The sequence below is a fragment of the Pogoniulus pusillus genome, chromosome 6 (assembly GCF_015220805.1).
Source record: "Pogoniulus pusillus isolate bPogPus1 chromosome 6, bPogPus1.pri, whole genome shotgun sequence".
NCBI classification, from domain to species: domain Eukaryota; kingdom Metazoa; phylum Chordata; class Aves; order Piciformes; family Lybiidae; genus Pogoniulus; species Pogoniulus pusillus.
This window is the reverse complement of record NC_087269.1, coordinates 21627857-21650715: the sequence shown is the minus strand read 5'-3', so window position 1 is coordinate 21650715 and position 22859 is coordinate 21627857. Positions and strand designations below refer to the sequence as shown.

The following is a 22859-nucleotide window of genomic DNA, read 5'->3' as shown; positions in this document are numbered from 1 at the left end:
AAGGACTCGACACAAGCTGGGGGCTCTCAGCCAGGACTGGCTTGGCACAGGAAGGCCAAATGTAATTGAGCATTGAAATTTCTTGTTCACTCTTGCTTCCTCACCTCCTATTCAGACCAAGATTACTATTTCAAAAAGCCTCCTTGTAGTCAACTTCAGTCACAATCATTCACTTACAGGGGCAATGTTAAGGGACTCTGTTACAGATGCCACACTTCTATTCTGCAGCAGACTGAACACAGCATTGAAACCTCCTGAAAGCAAAAACAAACCTCCTGGTCTAGAAGCAGGATCAGCACTCCCAGACCTTTCTGTGTCTCCATCACAGGAGAAGGAAGGACTAGCCATTGCTGGGGACCTCGGCATCTCCTTTAATAAACTGAAAATTCCTGCTTCACATGTCCTTATGTAAATGAGATAGGAACTGTGCTAACTCAGGTAGCACAGGGACCCTCAAAGGACAGGTGCTACATGTTCAGAGGCAGACAGGTAGCATCAGCAGCTACCTTCAGAGAACAGGGACTGGGGTAGGAAGACTTTTCCCCAAACTAGCTCAACTGTGGGAGACAATGAGCAGACCAGGGTCTGTAGGAAGGTCATTCTTTCCCAGGGAATCTGGGACCAGGGATCTGGGACTTGCTCAACTCTTTGTGGGCTCTGGTCTCCTGCCAGGTGGATCTTGTTATAGTTTCTATTGCCAGCACTGATCAGCAGCTTGGCAGGGCTTAGATATGAACCAGACATGGGGTCATCTGTCCAGAGCCACCTCCAAGGTGTGGAGTTCCATGTCCGCAAGGGGTACAGGTCCTGCACACTGGCAGCAGGGAGGAGAGCAGCAGGGAAATCGCACTGTATTTTTCTGCCGGATCCCTGCCTGGAGTTGTTATGGCAACTGTGCCGGCAGAACCTGGGTCGCTTCTCCGCAGGGGCTGCCAGCAAGGGGACGGATTCTGGGTGATCCCCGGGCCTAGAGGAGTAGGTGGGTAACCGTAGGAGACGAAAGGCTTGAGGAGCTTGTCGGCAGGGTAGGGGGATGCATGCTCGGGGCGGCGGGCGTCGGCAGACAGTGCCGTACCAACCCGGGCCTCGGTAGGGTGTTGGGACGCCCGGTACCGGCGGAGGAGCGGGGCCTGCCGGGTGCGGATCAGCGTGCTGTGCGAACTGTGAGCTTCAGGGACTGGCCTTTCCCGGGGGTGCCTCAGCTCCGGCGGGAGGGGATGGGGCGGCAGAGACCGCTAGGAGAGCAGCGGGGGAGGACAAGGGGCTTAGGGGGCCAGGCCGGGGGGATCTGGCGGAGCCTGAGGGCAGCTCCGTCGCTCACCGGCAGTGGCGGGTCCCGACGGGTCCCGTCTCCGCGTGGTGCTGAACGGACAGCGCCGCGGCGCCGCGCATGCGCGGGGCCTCCCGCGGGGCAGGGGCGTGCGCCGGGGACCGGGCGGCTGGGGCGCATGGCGTGCGCTGGGGAACTGAGGTAGCCAAGGGACTGGTGCCCTGGGGACCCAGGATCCTGGGGAACTGAGCTGACTAATGAGCACTGAGGACCTGATGTGCGCTGGGGAATAGGGATAGCTGGAGAAAAGGGACAGGCGGCATGCACTACGCAGCTTAGCGCACACGGGGAGTCGGAGTACTGGGGCCGGGGTAATGGAGGCGCTGGTAGCAGCTTGCAGGAGCCGGTGGGCATTAGTGAGACCTGTGCCCGCCGGGCCCCGCTGGACCATGCGCAGCGCTCTCTTCTGCCCAGTGCCTCCGCCTGGCACGGCCGAGCACCCCACGCCGCCCTGAGGGCTGCCGCTACCGTATCCCCCAGCGCCTCCCAGCCAGCCTCCCAGCCAGCCTCCCGCCACCTACGCGCCGCCGCCGGGCGAGGGGAAGGGGCGGGGCAGCGGCGCTGGCGCACTTCCGCTCGCCGGCGTGGCGTCACTCTGCTGTCGGTGCCGCGGTGAGGCGCAGCTGATGGAGCGGCTCAGGGAGCTCCGGTGTGGTGGCAGGTACCGGTCTGGGAGCGGCGGGCGGAGGCTGCGGCAGGACTGTCTTTTCGCCGTGGAAATCAGCGGCATTGGAGGGTGGGGTGTGCCCACTCCGGCGGGGCTTCCGGGGCCCCCTCCAGCGGCGGTGGGGCAGTCCGGGAGCCGGGCCCGGAGGTGGCTCTGGGGCCGAGTGGGGCTCCATGGGGTGGGAAGGGGGTGTAGTAGCCGCGGGCGAGCCCTCTAGGCTGTAATTGATGCTGGGGCTGAGTCGAGCTGCGGCCTCCGGCTCGGGAGCCTCTGTGAAGCCGAGACCACTTTGCTCTTCCTCAGCTCCCGTTCTTCTCGCGGCCCGAGGCTGAAACCTCTGCAGCGGCCTCCTTTCCGAAGAGGTGCTATGTTCCCGCTCCCCGGAGGGTCACCTCTTTGGAGGGAGTCTGGAGCCTTGTTGCCTTCTGTGGGAAGGAGCAGGTGCCCATCCTGTTCTCCTCACAAGGTGCCCTAATGTCTTGGCACTGCATGCAGAGTAGTAATTGCCAGGTAGAATAATGCTTATACTTGAAAGCAAAGTCCAGCTGACTTGTGGATGGTGTGGTAACACTGGAGCAGGCACTTGCTGCTTCACTGAGAGACAGGGAATCCTTAAGCAGATGCTGGAAAGCCTCACCCTGCAGGGCAGTTCAGGCGGGTGGACTTGGATGCCTAAGCAGTGAATGTCTGAGGCTGGGGAGGAGGTGACGTGGGTGGCAGGTGTGTGTCCCACTGACGGCTAGCCAAGCCATCCTGTGGGGTAACTATGGGAGACATTGCTGAGTCTTTCTTTTTGGCTGTTCCTCCTAGAGGCACCCAGCAGTAGGTGTGAGGTGATCTAGCCTGGCTGTCACTGTAGCCTGGCTCCCTGGCATCTGATGATGAGTCTGACCCCCTCCAGGGGATGTCTCCTGGACCTGCCCTGGGAAGACATCTTGGTTCCACATATCCTCTGTCATCTGCCGCTGCAGCAGCTCCTGAGCCTGCAGAGGGTCAGCAAGTCGTTCCAGTCTCTCATACAGCTGTACCTGGCCAACATGCGCTGCTTCGACTCAAGCCAGGTACTAGATGGCTCTGAAGCAGGGGGAGACACAGATGTCCTACTGCTCTGGAGCTAGAAAGGGAGCATCTGACTGTATGGAGAGGAAGAAACCCTGGGAAAGAGGCTGGCTTCTGATCAAGGATATGGGTTAACATCTTGGGTGTCAGACTGGACAGATGTAGCTCAGGGAGGAGAGGCAGTGAGTCAGGGCCAAACAATGCCAGTGTCTTTAGCAAAAGGCGTTGGGAGGAATGAAGCTGGAAGCCCCACCCAGGCCATCATAGGGCACTTGGCTGGCAGAAACACAAGTCATCTTTGGAGTGGCATGACCTGTTGGTACCTCAGAGAGGTTGTGCAATAGGGTGAATCTGACAGGCAGTAACTCTCTGCCTCGTCTTCAGGGAAGACACTGCCTGGAACTTGGAATGACAGGAGTAGCTACTGTTCTGAGGACACAGAGTGGTCTTGCAGAATTTTTGGAGGGCAGAGGTATGGAGCTAATCACAAATATGTAAGTGCAGGGGTGATGATGGGGACTGGGGAAGCCAGAGTGTCTTCTAGCTTGTCGCAGTAGTTTTGATATGAGAGGAGGAGAACATAACGGCAGATTTGCACTGGAATGAGGAGTTGAGGTGGCTTTGGTCACCAATGTCACAGTGGAAGAGAGATTATTTGGTGAGGATCAGGCTGATCAGAAACCCTGGTGGATGTCTCATTCTTTCTGGGTTCCCCCATGCAGATTGGGCCTGCCATCCCTCGAGCTGCATTTGTTAACCTGCTGAAAGACAATGAAGTACTGCAGCAGCTGGCTCTCCAAAACTGCTGTGACTGGCTGACAGATAGGGAACTGCTCCCAGTCATCGGGCAGAATCACCAACTGCACCAGATCCAGCTGAAGGGCTGTGCTCAGCTCAGCCGCCATGCACTGGTGGCCATCTCGCTGAGCTGCCCCAACCTGCGCCAGCTCTCCCTGGCTCACTGCGAGTGGGTGGACAGCCTGTCTCTGCGCAGCCTGGCTGACCACTGCAAGGCACTGGAGGCTGTGGACCTGACAGCCTGTCGCCAGCTGAAGGACGAGGCCATCTGCTACCTAGTGCAGAAGTGCAGCAGGCTCAAGTCTCTGTCACTGGCTGTCAATGCCAATGTGGGTGATGTGGCAGTTGAGGAGATTGCCAGGTGTTGCCCTGAGCTGGAGCACCTGGACCTCACTGGGTGTCTGCGAGTCAAGAATGATTCCATAAGGTACCAAGCAATGTGTGGAGCTGGGGTGGGGCAATAGCAGGTGTCTGGGGTGGGAAGAAGAGACCTGGAAAGAAAAGTCAGATTCCCTCATGCTTGACAGCATAGAGAGCTCAGTGCTGGGGAGAAGCCAGCAGCAGGCCCTTCAGGAGAGCCACTGTGGGCTAACAGCAAATTTTCATTGGTAGAGGTAGGTCTGGGATCTGACTACGTCCTCTTGAGTTCCTCTCAGATCACCAGGGTACTGCTTCAAAAGGATGCTACATATGTTACACAGTGCTGGACTGCTGGGAGTAGAGAAAATGATGAGTGGTACACTTAGGAGTCCTTGCAACTTGCATGTGATCTTTTTTTGCAGGGTTTTGGCTGAGTACTGTCCCAAGCTGCGCTCGCTGAAGGTGAAGCATTGCCACAATGTGGCCGAGTCCATCCTGAGCATCCTCCGAAACCGTGGGGTGGAGCTGGATGTGGAGCCTCCACTGCAGGGGGCTCTAATTCTCTTGCAGGATGTCGTTGGCTTTGCTCCTTTCATCAACCTTCAGATCTAGAACTGCTGCTGCTAGGGAGGAGGAACTGATGTGACACTGGGATCCTGGGAGGATGCTGGAACTGGCTGCTGTGGAGATGTGCAGAGGGAGAGGTTGGTTCTCTTGACAAGGCTGGCCCAAGTGGGGCTCATTCTCTTCTGGGGCTGTTCAGCAGCCACTGGGTGTTCACAAGTGGGCTTCATTGGTGTCTGTGGAAAAGTAACTTCCTCTGCAGTGGTGTGAAATGAGTGAGTGATGTGGGAACACCGTGGTGCTGAACAGACCTTGACTAGGCCAACTAACAGATAGGATTTATTATTTATTGTATTTTAAGTCTCCAAGTGGCAGCTGTCCAGTGAACAGGAGAGTGTTTGATGAGGACTGTCTCCTGGGGTGGGTGTGCAGGGCATACCAGCAGGCCATCTGAAGAAAGGAGAAAAGCCACTAGTCCTCCTCCAGGGAGAGGGCAGGTTCCTACTGGTCTCAGGAGGAGGACAGAGTGAGCCCAGTTCCAGCCTGGCACTAAAGGACTAGCATGCCTGTGGTGCTGGCAATGTATCTGTCCAGGCCTAGGGGCTGGTTTAAGCTGGTGCAAGGCAGCAGTTGTTTTCAGGGGTAACATGTTCCTAAATGCAGTTTCACTGACAGAAAAATGCCAAACTTAGCTTTGCTGTCCCTGAAAGCAGCTGGTCATTGCCACTGATTTCTTCCAGCTTCTGATTTAACATTTCATTAGCACTCAGGCCCACTCGGGTATCCTGCTCTGTGTCATATGGCTCCAGCTTTGGTGCTCAACAGTGGTGAGAAACGACAGGAGCCCTGGCTGTGCTGTCAGCTGAAGTTTATGGAGTGCTGCAGGTTGCGTTGGCATGGAGAGCCTAGCTCTGGTTTAGGAGTTCAGTGTCACCCCTTGTATCTGCTAGGCAGTTAACCAGAGAGCCCCATCTTGTGAACACGATGAAGGAAGGATGACCCTGCTTCAGACTCTGGCCCTAGGAGGGACTGAAGACTGTAAAGAATGTGCATGCTCCAGCTGAACTACACACAAAGTCACATCATCTTTATTAATACTGGCCCTCCATTTAAAGCAACAGTACACACAGACCTGTAAAAAGCTTGCTGCAAAAACACAAGCCACATCTTAGATCTAAAGATGTCCCATGCAAAGAATAGCAGAGAATGCCCAGGCCCTGGAGAGCTACTGTGGTGTTCCCCTGGGGACAGCTACACAAGGAAAGAAGTCTCCTCCTTTGTCATCTGGGTTAGCTGAGGAAGCTGAAGGCTATGTTTGGGCTCCCAGGTTAGTTCCAGTTAGTGAGACGTGGAGGAGTCCCCTCACCCCTGGTGCCACATGTCCATCCTGCCATACCTGGCTGGCGAGGTGGAGGATGAATAGCAGGAGGACCTGGTTGTCAGTGGAACTTGTACTTCCTCGCTGGTTTGAGGCTGATGTAGGTTCTCTTCATCTCCTCACTCTCAGGCTTCTTGATGTCTTTGTACCTCTCTCCCTTGGTACTCACCACCTGGTTATCAATATAACGGATCAACTTCTTGGGAGCCTGGAGAAAAAAGACATTAACACCAAGATGATGGACAGCCACACTGCTACAGAAAGGGAAGGGACAAACAGAAGAGACCTATGCTTTGGGGGGAAGGTTGAGGAAGATTAGGGTGGGCTCCTTTACCCATCCTTTGTGTTGGCAGTCTTGGCTACAACTGCAAAAGGAAGCTATCTGATGGAGGGGAGCAGGAACCATGCTAGTCAGGAATGGTAGGAACTGACATACACTGCAGTACCTTAGCTAAGCTAATCTTCCCTCTTTGCTGACAAGTGTGCTCTGTGAATGGTCCTGCCTTTGGTCTGCCCTGTTAATTTTTGACTTGCAGCTTGGTTTTTAAACCTTGTAGCTAAAGGGCATTCAAACTGCTTGTGAGCTGGAACTCCTCCTCTTACCTCTTTGGGTGGAGCTGGCCGATGTGTTTTCTGATCATCTGCACTATCCACCATCATGTATCTGAAATACAAGAAACATTTAGTGAATACTGTAACATGCATTATGTGGGGCTATTCACAACCTGTGTCCTTTCTTAACTGGCTGCTTTGTGGCTATGCAATGTGTGCTACTTGCCTAGACTGCATCTAGGATCACTTGATGTTCCCCTCTGGATAAACGGACAAGAAGTGTATGATCCTTCTGGTGAGAGGAGGCTGTATGTGAAAGGTACTGAAAACCTGGGCTGCTGAGAATGCTGATAGCCTTCACAGAATGTCAGGGGCTGGAAGGGACCTTTTAAGTTCATCTAGTCCAACACCCCTGCCTGAGAGAAAAACTGAGTTAAATGCCAAGCTCTGGTGTGCTCTGCTGTTGGGGCAGCTTTGCTTCTCCTGAGCCCAAATGATGGCAGCTAAAGGAGACAGGTGAGAATATAGGACCAAGCCGGCTGCTTCTGACCTGAAAAGATGGTGTTCTTTTCACACTTTACCTACTACCTGACTATGAAACAGGTCTGTGCTGGAAGCAACTTCATAAAAACATCACCTCATTCCCAACATGACTGAAACATCAGGGCCCAAGCATCTGCTTGCTGTACTGCTGAAAGAATTACTACTTTTGAGACTTTGGTGCTGGTTTAGCAGATGGACAGCACAGCTGACCTTAACTTCTCCCTCAGTAGTTAGCTGTGAATCTTCAGCTATGGTGATCTGCTCTCTGTACCTGTGCTTGAGTGATGTTTAAAACACAGGATGTTGCCAAAATTAAAACAAAGTTCCCAGAAAGATAACCAGCATATGATGCTTTTTCATTCCCTTGCATATCACTCTGAAACAAGCCTGCACAGGAGACAAGCAAGGATAGGGATTTCTGATTCTGCCTTGCTTTACCTTCCCTAGCCCATCGACTGTTTATTCTGTCAGTGGGGAGGATATGAAGTGGTGGAAAAGATGTGGCTAGACAGACACGTGGAATCTGCAAGCCTCCTAGGATCTCAGAGCAGATCAATGAAACCACAGTGTGGGTTCTCCTATGGACAATTCGGTGCTTTTGGAAATGAATGAAGGTAAACCAATCTAAAACCACTTTGATTACCACAAAATCCATAGGGGACTTCAGAGAGGTTTCTTTAAAGGCACTGAATTCACTTTTAGCAACTGAGATTTAATCTTCCCAGCCTTGCTGTACAGGCAGTCTCTTAAAAGTATCTTTAGCCTTGTTTGGACTGTCTCCAAGGATGGAGATAGGAGTTTCTGTAGTTCTGCAAGTCACTATGTGTTACCTGAGCTGCAGCATGATGTCTCTGCCTTGAACCTTTAAAGTGGCCTCAGCTGATAGTATTCCTGTCAGAGGCTGAAACCTCATGCACAGCCAGTCCTGTGACCTGGCTGGTGCATGTAACCTGTTTCTGTGCCAGAGTTCTAAAAAAAGTTAAAAAAGACCTTTTTTTTTTTTTTTTTTCTTTCCCACCTGATGATTTTATTTGTGCTTGGATGTATTCAGCTACACCCAGATCTGCTTCATGGCATCCTTACTATATGTTGTACACCTCAAGTTCTTCACAGACCACATGGCTGTTCTGACCTTCCCCAGATTGTCACCTCTTCCATTACTGGGAGCAGGATAAGGAGTTCTTTGCTGCTTGGTACTTACTTCTGTAGGATAACCTGTTTTAGTTCCTCGTGGTTGGGCGCTCTGCGGGGCCGTGCCAGTTCCTGGGACGAGACAGGGCAAGGTGTAAGTAGCACAACATGTGGGGTGTACCCCAGTAGCCTTGTGAACTCTGCTGCTAATGGAACACTCCAACCTCTGTGCCAGGGGTTGACAGGAAGCAGAGTGCCAGACAGCTCTTCTGGCATGTTGGCTCAGCTGTGAGCACAGCCAACAAGGGAGGGAGACAGGCTGTTGCTGTAAGTGACCCTCCTTGCTCATTGTGCAGAAAGTTTCTGTGGTCCCAGCTTTTGCTTACAGCAGACAGATGAGACACCTGTGTGTCCCTGAGTTCTGCCCTGCTTCTTGGCCCACTGCCACCTAGCTCAGAGTACAGTACCTTCACGCTCACACCTGCTGGGCCAATTTCCACCTTCTCCTCCACGATTAACTGCACTGCCTCCTCCAAGTTCCCCAAGGCCATGGCAAGTGCCTTCTCTGCCTGGCCCATGGTACAGGCTGGGAACATCTCCAGTAGCAGCTCCACTCCATCCTTCAAGTCATCGCCTTCCTAGTTGGGTCAAGAGGCAAATGTGAGTTTGGGGATACAGTGAGAAGAGTGCTACAGAAAAGGGTTGTACATTGTCAGTAAATTCAGCTTGCCCTTAGCTGATGAGACTAAATGCAATTAATGAAGCTAACAGGGGAAACTGCATCTTTGCAAGGACAAAGCATCACTCTTTCTCAGTCTCCTTTGTGTATTTCAGCTTTCTTTAAAGTAGGGCTGCTATGAACTGGCTCATCTGCATGGCTGTACTATGCATCTCTTCAGGAGTCAGTGTTCTGGATGCTCTGGTGAGAATGCCTGAAATCCTGCTCACCTTGTGAAGTTGTATGTGCTTTGATCAGAAAGGGAACGGACTGCTCAACAGTGACCTGTGGCTACATCAGAAGGAAGTGCAGCAGCAGCAGCATTTGCTAGGTTGTGGACAAAATTTTACTGCAGAGCAGGAAGAGATCAGTACTGGAGAAATGGCTAGCAGAGCATGAGGGAAGGAGTGGATCTGCCAGGTGCTGTGATGCCTGCAGCATGGGTCATGCTGAATGGTGCTGCAGGATCAGGCCTGTTAGGCCTCTTACTCAAGTGCCATTATACCCTAAGTTAGTGCACAGCACAGAAGGTCACTGAGGGTAGGACTGGTGTCTTTGAGACTGACACTCAAATGTGACTGCTTCCCATTCAGATACTGCATGATAGCTGGGGAGTAAAATGGTGATCTAGGTCAAAATGTGGAGTGAGGCTAGGGGAACAGGGTGAAGCAGGCTGGAGCCTGGCTAGCACTACAAAGGTATTCTGATGTTGCTGCTGTGGGATCTTTGAGGGCACTGGCACAGGCTCTCTCAATCACCCCCGTGCCTCATCCTACCCAGTAGCTGGAAAGGATGAGCCACAGCGATGGCTCATACTCTTCTGTCAGCACATAATTGTCTTTTTCTGCTTACTGACAGGCCATACAATGCAGGAGATCACAGACACCTGTGATGCTGTGTCAGAGCCTATGCTGTGGTTAGTTCTAGCGCCAGAAAATGCCCTCAGGTAGTGCTGGCAGCACAGTTGTGGGTAACTGTCCCCAGTGCTCCTGTTTCTCTGAAGGCTGCTCATACCTTGGCCTCGGCTCCGTCTCTTAGAGTGCACAGCCTTTCACCGTTGCAGGCTCCAGCTCCAGGCTCCTGTCCCTTGGCCAGGTCTTCAGAGGGTGCTTCACTCCTGCTTTCCACAACCTTTTTGCCAGGCTTTTCTTAAAGACATAGTGATATCTACTGAGGAACAGCCCCACTAAGGCTAGAGCTTTTTGTTGGCATCACATTGCTACTGCATCATGTGCGAAAGCAAATCCCTTCTATGTGACAAAGCACTACTCTTTCTTCTGCCTTTAGCAGGAACGGCTGCAGCTTTACTCACACTGACCTGCAGGAAGGCAGTGCTGGAATGCCCAAGCACTTAATTTCCAGGCCTTACCAGGCATGGGCACATTGCAAGTTCAATTCTACCTGTCAGTTCTTGGTCCTCTAGCACTGTGGCTGTGGATACTCACAGTATTTTTATTACATTTCTAAGAACTCCCTGTTATTTGCTGTAACTTTGAACTAAGATGTGGGTTTGATTTTGAATTTGGCAATACACTCCGATAGTCTCCAGGCTGCATGTGAGCCAGCACACCCTGTGATCAGGTTACTTTGATGCATCTCTCGTTACAAACTCTTTCTGTGTCACTGTAAGTATCATCACCTTTGTTCTATCCTCTCTACAGCTGGGATCCTTCCACACTCTGTCTACAACAGGATCCTCAAATGGTACGATTCAGGGGACCAGAGCAGAGCAGTAGATTTTGTCAAGTTCAAGAAAGCAGCAAGTAAGAGAAAATATAGGACTGTTCTACACTGTGTAGCCTTCTGACAAGACAGCAGTGATGTTGCTAGGTATGAAAAGCTCAGACTGGTGGTCTTGAAAGGTGCAGTATCTAGGAACCTCACTTTTCCTTTAGTGGGAAGTACCTCTGGGGTTAACTAATACAGCAATCCACCTGATATGTGAATGCTGAGGTTAGAAAGGGACACTGGGATAGTGTAGTCTTCTGCAGTCCTGTATAATGCAAATTGGAGCCCATCACTGCTGATGTTCATGGGTCAGTGGAAAGTGAGCTTCGAGGATGCTCAAAGTCTAGCAGTAATGCACATAATCAGCTGGATTCTTTACTTGATGATGCGCCTGATATGGGCTGCCCAGTGGTAGATGGCTATGAGAAGCAGGCAGAAGTCCTCACTTTCACAACTAACCAACAGTAGAATTTCAACAAGCAGCCCTGTATCTGGTATTTCTTTGTTATTATTCTGGATTTGATTTCAACAGACGTATGTGGATACCTGATGAAGTGTTTTCACCCCAGTATTCACAAGTCTTGCGCAGTATTCCACATGACTCAAACCTTCCATGTGTTGATATAAAAAGCCCAAGTGAGTATCAAAAACCTCATCAGTTAATTCTGGCTACTGTATAAGAAACTAACTGGCAAACAGATTGTATTTTATCCTGTGACATTGTTCAACCCCAAACACTAAGGCTCAAAATGTGCAAAATACACCTTCTTGTGCTAAAAATGTCTGTGTAACTCACCTTTACTGCGAGCTTCACTAAGCCTTTCTGAGAGTGAGAACATCATTTCACAAACATCCCCACTGCAAGAGACAGAACCTGTATAATTAGTGTGAGGAATAAAACCAGTAGCCTATCCTACTTGGCTACTTCTGCTTGATGAGAAGATCAACAAAATAAACTGGTATTTCAGATGCAAACTACTGGGATTAGCATCTGTATTTGGGCAAGGACTGACTTAATCACAGTGGCACAGGTTTGGTACTAATACATCTTCAACAGGGTATAATAAAAGAATTTATGGTACTGAAGGGTTCAGGTCCAGCCCCACAGTGCACATACAAACCAGTAACACTCACATACCTGTGGATTTCTGCAAAACCAGGAATATATGCCTCCATCATTTCCACAAAGGTGTCCATGTCAAAAGTCTCCTCAGAGGACTCTGGTGAGCCCAGCTCTTCCAAGACACCCGTGATATAAGAGAAGAAAACATCATCCATCCCACTGGAGGTAGAGAACATAGGACACGGCAGCAGCATTAACAGGCCCATTTTTCCTCTTTTTCTCTCCAAACCCATTCTCTCTAGCCTCGTGTCTTTCTAATAGGGCAGCAGAAGGACCTTAACGGGCTGTATCTTACAGGCAGATCCCACCAGTAAAGCCTGGTAGCAGGGGTTGAGTAGGAAGCATTTTACAGATAAAATAATGCATGCTGTCCTGCTTCCTGGGCAGCACTGAACAAAAGCCCCAGGGTGTGCCCAGGGGCTGTGCTCCTGCAGATGCTTCACCTGAGCTAACCAAAATACTCCAAGTGCTCAAACTCTGACTCTTCGATGCTGACTGGTATTTCAGGTGAGGTCATCACGTTCTGACAACTGCGATTTCTGTGGGCTGCAGTGTTCTCTGCTTGATGCTTTCCACACTTATGTCACTGCTGCCACCGTCTGGAAAACTAGCTGCTGTATTTCAGCCTCAAGGTGACTGTAACTCTGTATGCAGGCAGAGTTAAAGAAACAGAGCCTTCACACACCATTATGCTGCTCAGAAAGCCCACCGGGAGCACTGTGGAATGAAGGGAATCCCATATTTTAAGGTGTATTAACTGGACAGGAAATTAATCATCTTGGCTGTCAACAAAATGACATTGCTCGACTGCAGTGCTAAAGGAGAATTGTTTGAGTATTCCCATAAGAGCCTTTGTAAATTATCTGCATCCTGGATCTGACTTAAGGAAAACGAACACAAAGTACAGGAACACTATGCAGTTCACTACAGTATATAGAGAGACAATTAATGTGGAGTTCAAGCCAGGTATTGGATTTTTCTTTCTCAACATACCTGAGGTCTGCAGCAGGGAGGTGGGACTGGATAAAGTGTGTCAGTGTGTCCTGAATGATTCTTTCAAGCTCCATGTCTCTGTAAACCTTTTTCTCTGAAAAAGAGGAGGAAAAAAGAAAACTCCATGTAATTTCTAAGGCAGCAAGAAGTTAAATCAAAATATCTGCAAGATCAAAAGGGAGGCATGGCATAGGCAAGTGCACTCTTCCCATCAGAACAATCCACAAACTCCTCCAATATGTCATCATCCCTGGGTAACAGCAGGCAAAGACATCCACAAAAAGCAGCAGTACAAGGACCCACTGGAAACACCAGCCCAAAGCAGACTAGAATCTTGAGCCTCTCCTGCTCATGTTGATGTTGTCAGTATGTAGTTGTACAGTACATCAAAAATGTTCACTCCAGGAAGCAAAGCTGGAAACAGATTTGTCCAGCAGCAGGATCTCAGAGCTGCCTCCTGAGCAGGAATGACATGCTCTCCAGTGATGAAGCAGTGGGTAGTGGGTTTTCACATTCAGTGGAGAAAAGGGTGGGCCTTCCAGCTAAGAGCACTCAACAGTGATGCTTAGACTCAGGAACAAGTGGGAGGAAGGGTAATGTCTCCTAAAGAAAGACAACCTAGAGTGTATTTGACAGAAGAATACCAAGCAGGGCACAGACAACTAGTCTGCCAGCCAAAATATCAAAGGTCTCCAGGTCAGTGACAGACTGCCAGTGGAATCCTGCCCAAACAGGAGCTCGTTGTTGTGCTTAGTAAATGAGCCATTCTGCAGTTCATGCAGCTGAAAACAAGGGGTGCTTAATAACGCAAAACTTAGGGGCGTTCTAAGAATCACAGAGCTCCTACAGAAGTGATGGCAGAAGGGGGCTGCCCACAGTCCTCCTTCAGCTACCAGGACCAGGCCTGGACTGAATTGGGCAGAGAAAGCCAATCCTTAACCATTTGTTCCTCTGGGGTTTACAAAGCTGTTGTGTTAATAAACTCCTGATGTAAGCACTATGTTTTTCCAAGGAAGGAAACTAACCCTGCACACAGAGAAACTTACATAGTCATTGGCCAGAGAGCTTCCAAAGGCCATCGATGATCTGTATGATGGAATTGAGTGCACCCTCTTTAAGTGTGCAGACAACACTAAGCTGAGTGGGAGTGCTTATCTGCTGCAGGGAAGTAAGGCTCTACAGAGGGATCTGGACAGACTCGATCGATGGGTCAAGGTTTATCAAGGCCAAGTGCTAGGTCCTGCACTTAAGTAATAATTCCATGCAGTGCTACTGGCTTGAGGAAAAATGACTGGAAAGCTGCCCAGCAGAAAAGGACCCAGAGGTGTTAGTTGACAACTGGCTGAATATGTGCCAGTAGTGTGCCAAGAAGGCCAACAGCATCCTGGCTTGTATCAGAAATGATGTGGCTAGCAGTAGGGAAGTGATTGTCCCTCTGTACTCAGCACTGGTGAGGGTGCACCTTGAATACTGTGTTCAGTTTTGGGCCTCTCACTGCAAGAAAGAATCAAAGTGCTGCAGCAATGAAGCTGGTCTAGAGAAGTATTATGAAGAGTGGCTGAGGGAACTGGGGTTTAGCCTGAAGAAAAGAAGGTTCAAGTGTGACCTTATGTCTCTCTACAACTACCTGAAATGAGTTTGTAGTAAGGTGGGGTCAGTCTCTTCTCTCAAGTAATGACTATTAGGACAAAGAGGAAAGGTCTCAAGTCATGCCAGGGGAGACTTAGATGGGATATTAGGAAAAGTTTCTTCATTGAAAGGGTTGTTAAGCACGGGAATGGGCTGCCTAGGGTGATGACTGAGTCACCATTCTTGGACGTATTTAAAAGACGTTTAAATGCGGTGCTTAGCGACATGCTTTAGTGGTGCACTTGGCATTGTTGCATTAAGGGTTGGACTGCACTGCGCTTGGCCACTCCTGCAAGTGCCAAGAGCACACAGGCACTCCTCTGTTTGGGGCTGGCCACAGGAACACACTGAAGCCTGCCAGGGACCTGCCTCTTGCTCTGGTCACATTGAGGCTCGAGGGTTTTGACTATTGCTACTGAAGGAGAAAGCTGTGACACAGGTTAACACAGAAGTGCTCTGTCAGGTATAGAGTATACCACATCTCCCTGCAGCGATTCCCTATCAAATATTCCTAGTCTGTGCTCTTCTCTTTTCAGGGCTTTGAACAAATGCAGGTTTTGTTACGTAAAAGACCATCTTTTACTGAATCTCTGTATCGGTGCCATTCCCTTGGGGCAGTAAGGACATGAATATGGAGAAAACCTTGGAAATGTGGACTTGAACAGTGAGACGTAGTCATACAACAGACCTACTCCAATCTTCACTGTGTTCAAAGATAAACACGTAAGCCATTTAATCAACAGGCACTATTAGTATTGCCCCTCTCTCTGATCTAAAGCCAGTAACTAAAAAGGAAATCAAATCATACATGTGCTTCTCACTTGTGGAAATTGACTGACTTAAAACTGTCATACCACTCTATGACAAACCTACATGTTTTCAAACAGCACATGCAGAAACAGCCGGAGAAAGGCATCATCAGAGAAGAGTACCTGTTTGTTCTTTCTTTCTGTCTTAAGAGAAAACCTTCTGTAATTTCAAATGGAAAATTCCCATTTCACAGCATTAGGGGAAAGCAAGTTTATTTACATTTTTTCAGGTGTCATTTCACATAAGGCCCTGAAGTGAGCTCCTGCTTTTATTTTTCAGCCTCACATGGGTACTTCGTTTGCATTTTTCTCACTTTTACAGATGTCACAGGATCACTGGATGTTGGCGGTTGGAAGGGACCCAGAGAGATCATTGAGTCCAACCCCCCTGCCACAGCAGGACCATACAATCTAGCTCAGGTCACACAGGAACACAAATAGATGGGCCTTGAAAGTCTCCAGAGAAGGAGACTTCACAACCTCTCTGGGGAGCCTGTTCCAGTGGTCTGTGACCCTTTGTGTTGAGGTGGAACCTCCTGTGCTGCAGCTGACATCCATTGCTCCTTGTCCTATCACAGGGAGCAAGTGAGAAGAGCCTGTCACCCCCCTCCTGACACCCAGCCCTCAGATATTTACAAACATTTTGTAAATCTCCTCTCAGTGCTCTCTTTCACAGACTGAAAATCCCCGGATCCCTCAGCCTCTCCCCATAAGGCAGTGCTCCAGTCCCCTAATCATCCTTTGTAGCCCTCTGCTGGATCTTCTCCAGCAGATCCCTGTCCCTCTTAAACTGGAGAGCTCAAAACTGAAGGCAATATTCAAGATGAGGTCTCACCTGGGCAGAGTAGAGGGGTAGGAGAACCTTCTTGACCTGCTGGATACGCTCTTCTTAATATGCGCTAGGATCCCATTGGCCTTCTTGGCCACAAGGGCACATTGCTGTCCCATGGACAACTTGTTATCTACCAACACTCCCAAGTCCCTCTCCACAGGGCTGCCCTCCAGCAGATCACCTCCCAGCCTCTACTGGTGCAGTTTATTATTCCTTCCCAGGTGTAGGACTCTACACTTGTCCTTGTTGAACCTCATCTGGTTGCCCTGTGCCCAGCTCTCCAGCCTGTCCAAATCTTGCTGCATGGCTGCACAGCCTTCAGCTGTATCAGCCAAGCCTCCCAGTTTGGTGTCATAAGCAAACTTGCTGAGCAGACTGTCTGCTGTCCCCTCATCAGTGCAATTGATGAAGATGTTGAACAGGACTGGACCCAGCACTGATCCCTGGGGGACTCCACTTAGTTACAGCTCTCCAGCTGGACTTGACACCATCGATCACCACTCTTTGAACTCTGTCTTATAACCAGTTCTTAATCCACCTGTCTGCTTTTCCATCCCACACTTCCTGAGCTTGCTCACTATGATGTCATGGGAGATGGAGTCAAAGGCCTTGCTAAGGTCGACTACATCGACTGGTCTCCCCAAATCTAACCATTCAGTTATGGCATCACAGAATGCTATTGTGTTAGTCAAGTATGATTCCCCCTTGGTAAATCCACGCTGACTACTCCTGATAACCTTATTCTCTTCTAAGTGCCTTCAAATGCACTCCAGAAGGAGCCACTCCATCATTTTTCCAGGGATGGAGGTGAGGCTGACTGGTCCATAGTTCCCTGGAACCTCTTTCTTGCCCTTTTTGAAGACTGGAGTGACACTGGCTGTCCTCCAGTCCTCAGGCACCTCTCCTGTCTGCCATGATTTGGCAAAAATGTCATGGTGTGCAAGTGTGGCAAGCGGCTGTAAAAACATCATTGTCTTTGTGTTCTCCAGTGGTGTGACAGAAACAAGTTTATCTTTGTAATCTGTCCTGTTTTTTCTGTGATAGAATCATAGGTCAGCCATGGTCTGTAGGCCACTAGCAGTTTTGAGTCAGCCAGTTTAGGCTGGGAGAGACAAAAGCCAGAGCAGATGACCCTAGATGGCTAACAGGTGTATCCCATACCATAAACATCATGCTCACTGTAGAGGGGGAAGCTAGCTGAAGATAGGCACTCTTTCTGCTTGTCTGCATCCCTGGAGGGCCCAACTCATCCTGCTCCTGAGGACTACTTTCCTATCTATTGCAACCACTGTACCTTCACTGGGATGAGTACAACTTGGTACATTTAATGCTGGCATTAGCATCAACATTAGTTTTGCTGTTTCACTGAGTCTGTTTTCATTTCAACCCATGGGTCTCCTCTCCTTTCCTGAACGCCCTTCTCCACCAGGGAGGAGTAATCAGATGACAGAGCTGAAGTTTATCCCTGGATACAGGCTAAACATGGACATCATCTTTGACATACCCAAAAAAAACATGAGTTTTGTTCCATCTTTCTCAGATATCAAAAAGCCAGTTATAAAATTCTGAATCTCACCACTGGCAAGAATACTGTCCTAAGCAGCATGACTTTTTTTCCTGATTTTAAGATTAATCTGAAAATGCTGGCCCCTTGAAATTCCAAATGCAAAATTTTCTCTTTTACAGAAATAAGGGATGGGAAATCAACACAGAGCAGTCAAAATGTTCTTACTACAGTCACTACTATGAAGATGAACGCTTATTTCCTTCTTACTCAATCTTCATATCATCCTGGATACTGGAATCTAAAAGATTTTGTCCTTTTCGATGAAACAGGCCAATATTCTACAAGAGATAATGGTATAGTAACCAGTAACATTTCCTGACAACCCAATTACATGAACAACAAAGCACAATCCACCATGTCAAAAGCACTTTCAGAAGGTCCATAAATTAGCTACTGGTAATTTATTCTGATCAGTAGAACAGGCAAAGTGACTCAATTCCTTAATCACAGGCAAATGTCTGGCTAGGACAAGAGAAAGAGGACAAAAACGTTCAGCAACAGGAATACTGTAGCTGTGTCCAGTCACTAACTGGTCTCAAATCCGTTCCCCAATCTCTGACAGCCACAAGAAAAGCTGGTGTGAAGTGTCTGAAAATATCTGGGTATTTTCCTGTGGCATTACCATGCTGTATGTAAACAAGAGCTATTTCCTCATGTCTGTGAAAGGCGGCAGGTTTTAATCATTGGATGTAAATTCTGTCATCTCACTAGCACACTTGGATTTAAGGTTTACATCCAGAGAAAGCAAGCTGCTACCTTTAGCCTGACTGTGAAGAAAGGAAACCCATTAAATGACAAAAGCACAGCCTTATACTGAAGAACAGAAGGCAGCTAGGTGATCAAGTATTTCTTCAAGTGTTAGCCATTGTCCTCTCACCTGAAGAACCCATCTCTGCACCCATAAAATCAGAGGCAGCATGAAAGACAAATGCACTTGCATTTGATCATTTTACTGCCACAAGGGATTTTATTGCCCGGCAAAGTTGTCATGAAACTCAGCATGTGGGGTGTCTGTAATGCACAATGGTCTTGGCTGAATGATGCTTGTGAAGACAGCTCCTGAAGGTCCTCTGGCCTTCCAAATTTGGTGGGTAGTTTCTTGAAATAGAGTGGAAACCGATTAAAACCTATGCAAAAATATTCTAAAATTAATTCTTTTAGTAGCAAAATGATGTTGCTGCTCCCTGCACAGCCAAGTTTAGAAAACAGTCAGCACACCAAAACCCCTTATGCATACCTTCAAATGTCTTTTTCCTCGTGGCAATAATTAAAGGGGGAGATTTACTAGAAGGGCTCATCCTACATGCACTGTTTTGTGGAGGAGTGACTCACAATGCACAGAATGATCTAAAACCCAAAGGCAGGGGAAATCACTCACTTGAAAGCTCAATTTTACTGAAAAGATGTTAATATCATTTTAAACTTCCAGCCATGATTGCAATGTGGATTTTAAGATCACCTCAGTAGTTGCTAGCTGGTTCAAACATACCCATGGAAGTCTTTCTGCGTTTTTTTGCCACTGTAACGTAGGCTCTGCCTAACATGTTGTACAGAATCTGTTTTTTAAAACACATAGTCAAGAAATGGTATTCCTATTGTTCTGCCCTCAGCTAGCGCCTCACACTTTTGCATTGTGAGAACAAGAGACCTTCAGGCCTTGGGAATTCCTGTCACTTAAACACTGAAGTATACTATTGATCAGTGAGAAATAAAGCACTATATGCAATCTCATTAAGACAGGCTTGGTTTGAAAGATCAGGGAGTAGTCACTTGATCCATGTGTCACATGGCATATGTATTCCCTCACCTCAGCCAGAGGAAAGTGGTATCAGTTCTCAAAGTGTGTGATTTTTTTTTCATTTCCTATATTACTTTGCCCAGAAGCTCAACAGATTCTGCCACCCTACTGTCTTGAGAGCCTAGTAATCACCATCACCCTTGCATTTTCCTTTCTAACACATAACCTCAAATTTGCAGTTTTTTTCTTTTTAATAACTGCAGATATTATACTGGTGCCTAGAATATCTACTTATGCCATGTTCAAAAAAAGTTGGCATCTTCTGTACAATTTGTACGAAGCCACCTTCCTTACAGAAAAAAGGTGGGGAGAGTGGACTGAAAATCTGAAATGTTTGCATATGGCTGGATCATTTCCAAAGACTCTTTCACCCTAAATTTCAGTAATCATTCTCAAATGGTCAGTGTGATGAGATGGGAATGATTGATTGTGCCTTGGACTTTAGATTAACAAGATAGACTTGAGGACAGGAATTTAGGAAAATGTTTTTGAGCTAAGAGAAGCTGCCATTTGGATGTACATCAACTTTTATGAGATCATAAATTTGCCTACCAATGGCTTGGGATGTCTGCAACTGGGAAGAGATGGGTGTTGTATGCCTTAAATGTTTCTCTCCAGAGCTTAAAGAAAGCATATGTAATTCTGGTCTGGCTGAAGGATTGATTAAAACACCTTGAGAAGGTTCCTTTAGCTCAAGTTTCAGTAATTATTCTTAAGTAATCAGACAGGGATGGTTCACTGTGCTCTCTTTGAAAACTTGTTATGAGAAAGCAGTGCGCGTCTCATGCAGCTGTGTGACATACAGCCTCAGAGTAAATATCTGAAAAGCCAGATCTGCATGACAGAGAGAATGGATCTGCTTTACCTCCTGAACCTTTGATGGCTTAAAATAAAACTTTCCAGGCTAACACCTCACAGATGTAATTTCAGTGCTATTTTTTGTTGCTAACTAAAGGAGTTCCTGAAAGGACTTTCGTAGTGTGGTTGCTACGGGAAAGCACACTGAGGTCATTGTGTATGTTAACAGAATTAAAAAACAACTTAGTCCCACTAAATTACAATAATAAGAGATAGTAATGTCAGTGGCCAGACTTCTACCTTCCCCTTAGATCTACGCTGCACTTGGGTGGTGGTGCTCTGCTGACATGACGTGTTTACCTGAGCAGAAATACTGCTGTGCAAGGACCTTGGCTCACAGACGGTGTTTATGAAGCCACTTCAGTGCCTGCAGATGAGTTGTGGTCCATCCTATGACTGCTCGGTCCAAGCCATGGATGAGGGGGTCCTTCACCGAAAAAGAACGTGGAGTTAGTTGGGAGTAGGAGCACACCAACATCATTCTCTGCATACTGGTGTTTATGTCACTTGCAACCGTTTGCCCTAATGCTAAGGGCACAAGATTATCTTTTTGGAATAAAACGTACAACGTAAAAAGCTAACTCAGATATGAAAATAACATGCCTGTCAGCTTTTGAGTTCATTGCCACGTTGGGATGTTTTTCAACATCTGCTGTTCCTGTAGCAAGGCCTGCAGTGGTCTGTGAACATCAGCGATGCACTCCTAAAGCACTGCCGGCTTTATCGCCACTGTGAAGCAGAACTCGTTCGGTTCTTTAAGGAGCCGGAGCAGAAAGACAGCGCCACGTTCCACTGCTGCTTCTCCCTGCTTGTGGCTAAGCCATCTCGACACTGACACCGCACTGCCCCGCGCTGCATGGAGACTCATCATCCTCATCCCTTAACATCGCATCTACCGGCTCGGGGTTCTTTTTACACTAGCAGTGCCCCTTCGCCAGCAAAAGGGAATTGTGCTGGGGGGTTCAGTTTAGCAAGACTGCTCAAAACAGCCCACAAGCGGTCTGACCCCGCCCGACCATCGTGCCCCCCCGCGCTACTAGTTCTGCCAGGTTTCCGGCACGGGCACAGCACCGCTGCCCCTGCCGCAGCCCTCGGCCTGCAGCCGGCTCTGCTCCCGCTCCCCGGGGAGCAGCTGGCTCCTCGCACCCACTGGCGCGTCCCTCCCTGCGGACTGCGGCGTTACGCCGAACACCCGGATGTCTCGGGCCCTCGCGCTCCCCAGGACGCAGCAGGGACACCAGCGGCGGCGACGACAAGGGGGCTGCAGGCTGACTCCTCTTGAAGCCGCCGGCCCTCGCCTAGCCCGCCCGGTCACCCCCGGTCACCCCCGTTCACCCCGGCCCGGGGCCCCGCGCGCCGCCCTGGCCGCACGGCGGAAGGGCCCAAGCAGGGCAGGGGGCAGGGGTCACCTGATCGCTCACGCGCCCCCGCCGCGGCCTCGCTCCCTCCCGGCACAGGTCCCGCGCGGCCCGGTTGAACGCGTCACGTGGTTGCGCCGCCGCCAGCCATAGAGGCGGGCGCAAGAGGCTAGAGTGGGGTCGTGCTGGCGCGCTGCCGGTGCCGCCATCTTGGTTGTGGGTAGGAGGGGCCGAGGCCGCCCTCCCCGGCAGCCGGGAGCCCTGGCGTGCCGCTGGAGCGCCGGTGTGTGCTGCAGTGCAGCTGCTGGCGTCTGGGCTGCGGCCCGGCGCAAGCAGCGCAGGACCTCGGGCAAAGGCAGTGAGGAAAGAAAGCGCGGCACGGGGCAGCAGCCGGGGGTACCCGGGCATTGGTAGTACAGAAGTAGTCCCGTGAGGCTCGGGCATGTAGCAGTGCTTTGCGGGGACACCCTCATGAAGAGTGACATTTTCTTCCTGTGAAGTGCTAGAACTCTGGTGAAAATAGTGCGTGTGCTCTGATGAAAACAGCACATTTTAAAACGTTTGTGCAAAGCTGCTCTGCTCTTTGGGGTGCTTGTCCCTAGCTGAAACTCTTGACAGATTGGAGCACCAGTTGTGGGAAGGATCCCTAAGGCACTGTCTGCAAAAGTTGGGAACTGCATGAAGAGTCTCCTGGCTCTCTCTTCTGTAAAGAAACCTCATTGCCCTGCTCCATGCATCACAAGCTGCTGCTTATTCCTTTATTCTGGCAGTTTGCAGAGGCTACTGTGTACTAAGGCAGCCTCAGCTTCTTAGAAGGAGCAGAGCCATGCCGTGGGCATCATGAGATTTGATGAAGTGAAGTGCAAGGTTAGGGCAATCCTCAGTATAAACTGAGGGATGATGAAATTTAGAGCAGCCTCGCAGAAAAGGACTTGGTGGATGAGAAACAGCTGTGTGCACTTGCAGCCCAGAGGGAAAAATCATACCCTGGTCTGCATCAACAGAGTCAGAGTCATGGCCCAGGTCAGGAGAGGTGATTCTGCCACTCTGCTCTGGTAAGACCT

At 49.4% G+C, this 22859-nt stretch overlaps 3 protein-coding genes across 9 annotated transcripts in view; 1 reads left to right on the top strand and 2 right to left on the bottom strand.

The window, feature by feature from the left end:
• Nucleotides 1-1379, bottom strand: part of PSD (pleckstrin and Sec7 domain containing) — a 47384-nt gene extending 46005 nt beyond the window's left edge. The window contains 1 exon segment of the mRNA XM_064144844.1: nucleotides 1322-1379. The gene's annotated coding sequence lies outside the window, so the exon portion shown is untranslated.
• On the top strand, nucleotides 942-7589 carry FBXL15 (F-box and leucine rich repeat protein 15). 4 transcript variants are annotated; one of them, XM_064144835.1, is made up of 4 exons: nucleotides 942-979; nucleotides 2808-3058; nucleotides 3779-4281; nucleotides 4637-7589. In XM_064144835.1, exons 2-4 carry the CDS (start codon nucleotides 2876-2878, stop codon nucleotides 4824-4826), a joined length of 876 nt encoding a protein of 291 aa, XP_064000905.1. In that variant the 5' UTR covers nucleotides 942-979; nucleotides 2808-2875; the 3' UTR covers nucleotides 4827-7589. The 4 variants fall into 4 exon arrangements, with proteins under 4 accessions (XP_064000905.1, XP_064000903.1, XP_064000902.1 ...); XM_064144833.1 differs by lacking the exon at nucleotides 942-979 and adding an exon at nucleotides 1915-1991; XM_064144832.1 differs by lacking the exon at nucleotides 942-979 and adding an exon at nucleotides 1923-1991 and having other exon boundaries at nucleotides 2899-3058.
• Nucleotides 5840-21977, bottom strand: CUEDC2 (CUE domain containing 2). 4 transcript variants are annotated; one of them, XM_064144838.1, is made up of 10 exons: nucleotides 21847-21977; nucleotides 20738-20864; nucleotides 12945-13038; nucleotides 11967-12110; nucleotides 11625-11686; nucleotides 10115-10248; nucleotides 8850-9020; nucleotides 8453-8514; nucleotides 6760-6820; nucleotides 5840-6364 (listed from the first exon to the last, which is right to left on the bottom strand). In XM_064144838.1, exons 3-10 carry the CDS (start codon nucleotides 13016-13018, stop codon nucleotides 6218-6220), a joined length of 855 nt encoding a protein of 284 aa, XP_064000908.1. In that variant the 5' UTR covers nucleotides 13019-13038; nucleotides 20738-20864; nucleotides 21847-21977; the 3' UTR covers nucleotides 5840-6217. The 4 variants fall into 4 exon arrangements, with proteins under 4 accessions (XP_064000908.1, XP_064000909.1, XP_064000911.1 ...); XM_064144839.1 differs by lacking the exon at nucleotides 21847-21977 and adding an exon at nucleotides 21584-21806; XM_064144841.1 differs by lacking the exon at nucleotides 21847-21977 and adding an exon at nucleotides 21630-21806.
• Between the last annotated feature and the right edge of the window lie 882 nt (nucleotides 21978-22859).

What these genes read in the sequence shown, in the direction of transcription:
- FBXL15 (XM_064144832.1), top strand. Translation starts at nt 1,957, where the DNA reads ATGGAGCGGCTCAGGGAGCTCCGGTGTGGTGGCAG. An exon ending in GAGCTCCGGTGTGGTGGCAG is followed by an intron (nt 1,992 to 2,898) that starts GTACCGGTCTGG and finishes GACCCCCTCCAG; the next exon opens with GGGATGTCTCCTGGACCTGC. An exon ending in GTCAAGAATGATTCCATAAG is followed by an intron (nt 4,282 to 4,636) that starts GTACCAAGCAAT and finishes CTTTTTTTGCAG; the next exon opens with GGTTTTGGCTGAGTACTGTC.
- CUEDC2 (XM_064144838.1), bottom strand. Translation starts at nt 13,018, where the DNA reads ATGGAGCTTGAAAGAATCATTCAGGACACACTGACACACTTTATCCAG. An exon ending in CAGCAGGTGTGAGCGTGAAG is followed by an intron (nt 8,515 to 8,849) that starts GTACTGTACTCT and finishes GTCTCGTCCCAG; the next exon opens with GAACTGGCACGGCCCCGCAG. An exon ending in GGCCAGCTCCACCCAAAGAG is followed by an intron (nt 6,365 to 6,759) that starts GTAAGAGGAGGA and finishes TTTTTTCTCCAG; the next exon opens with GCTCCCAAGAAGTTGATCCG.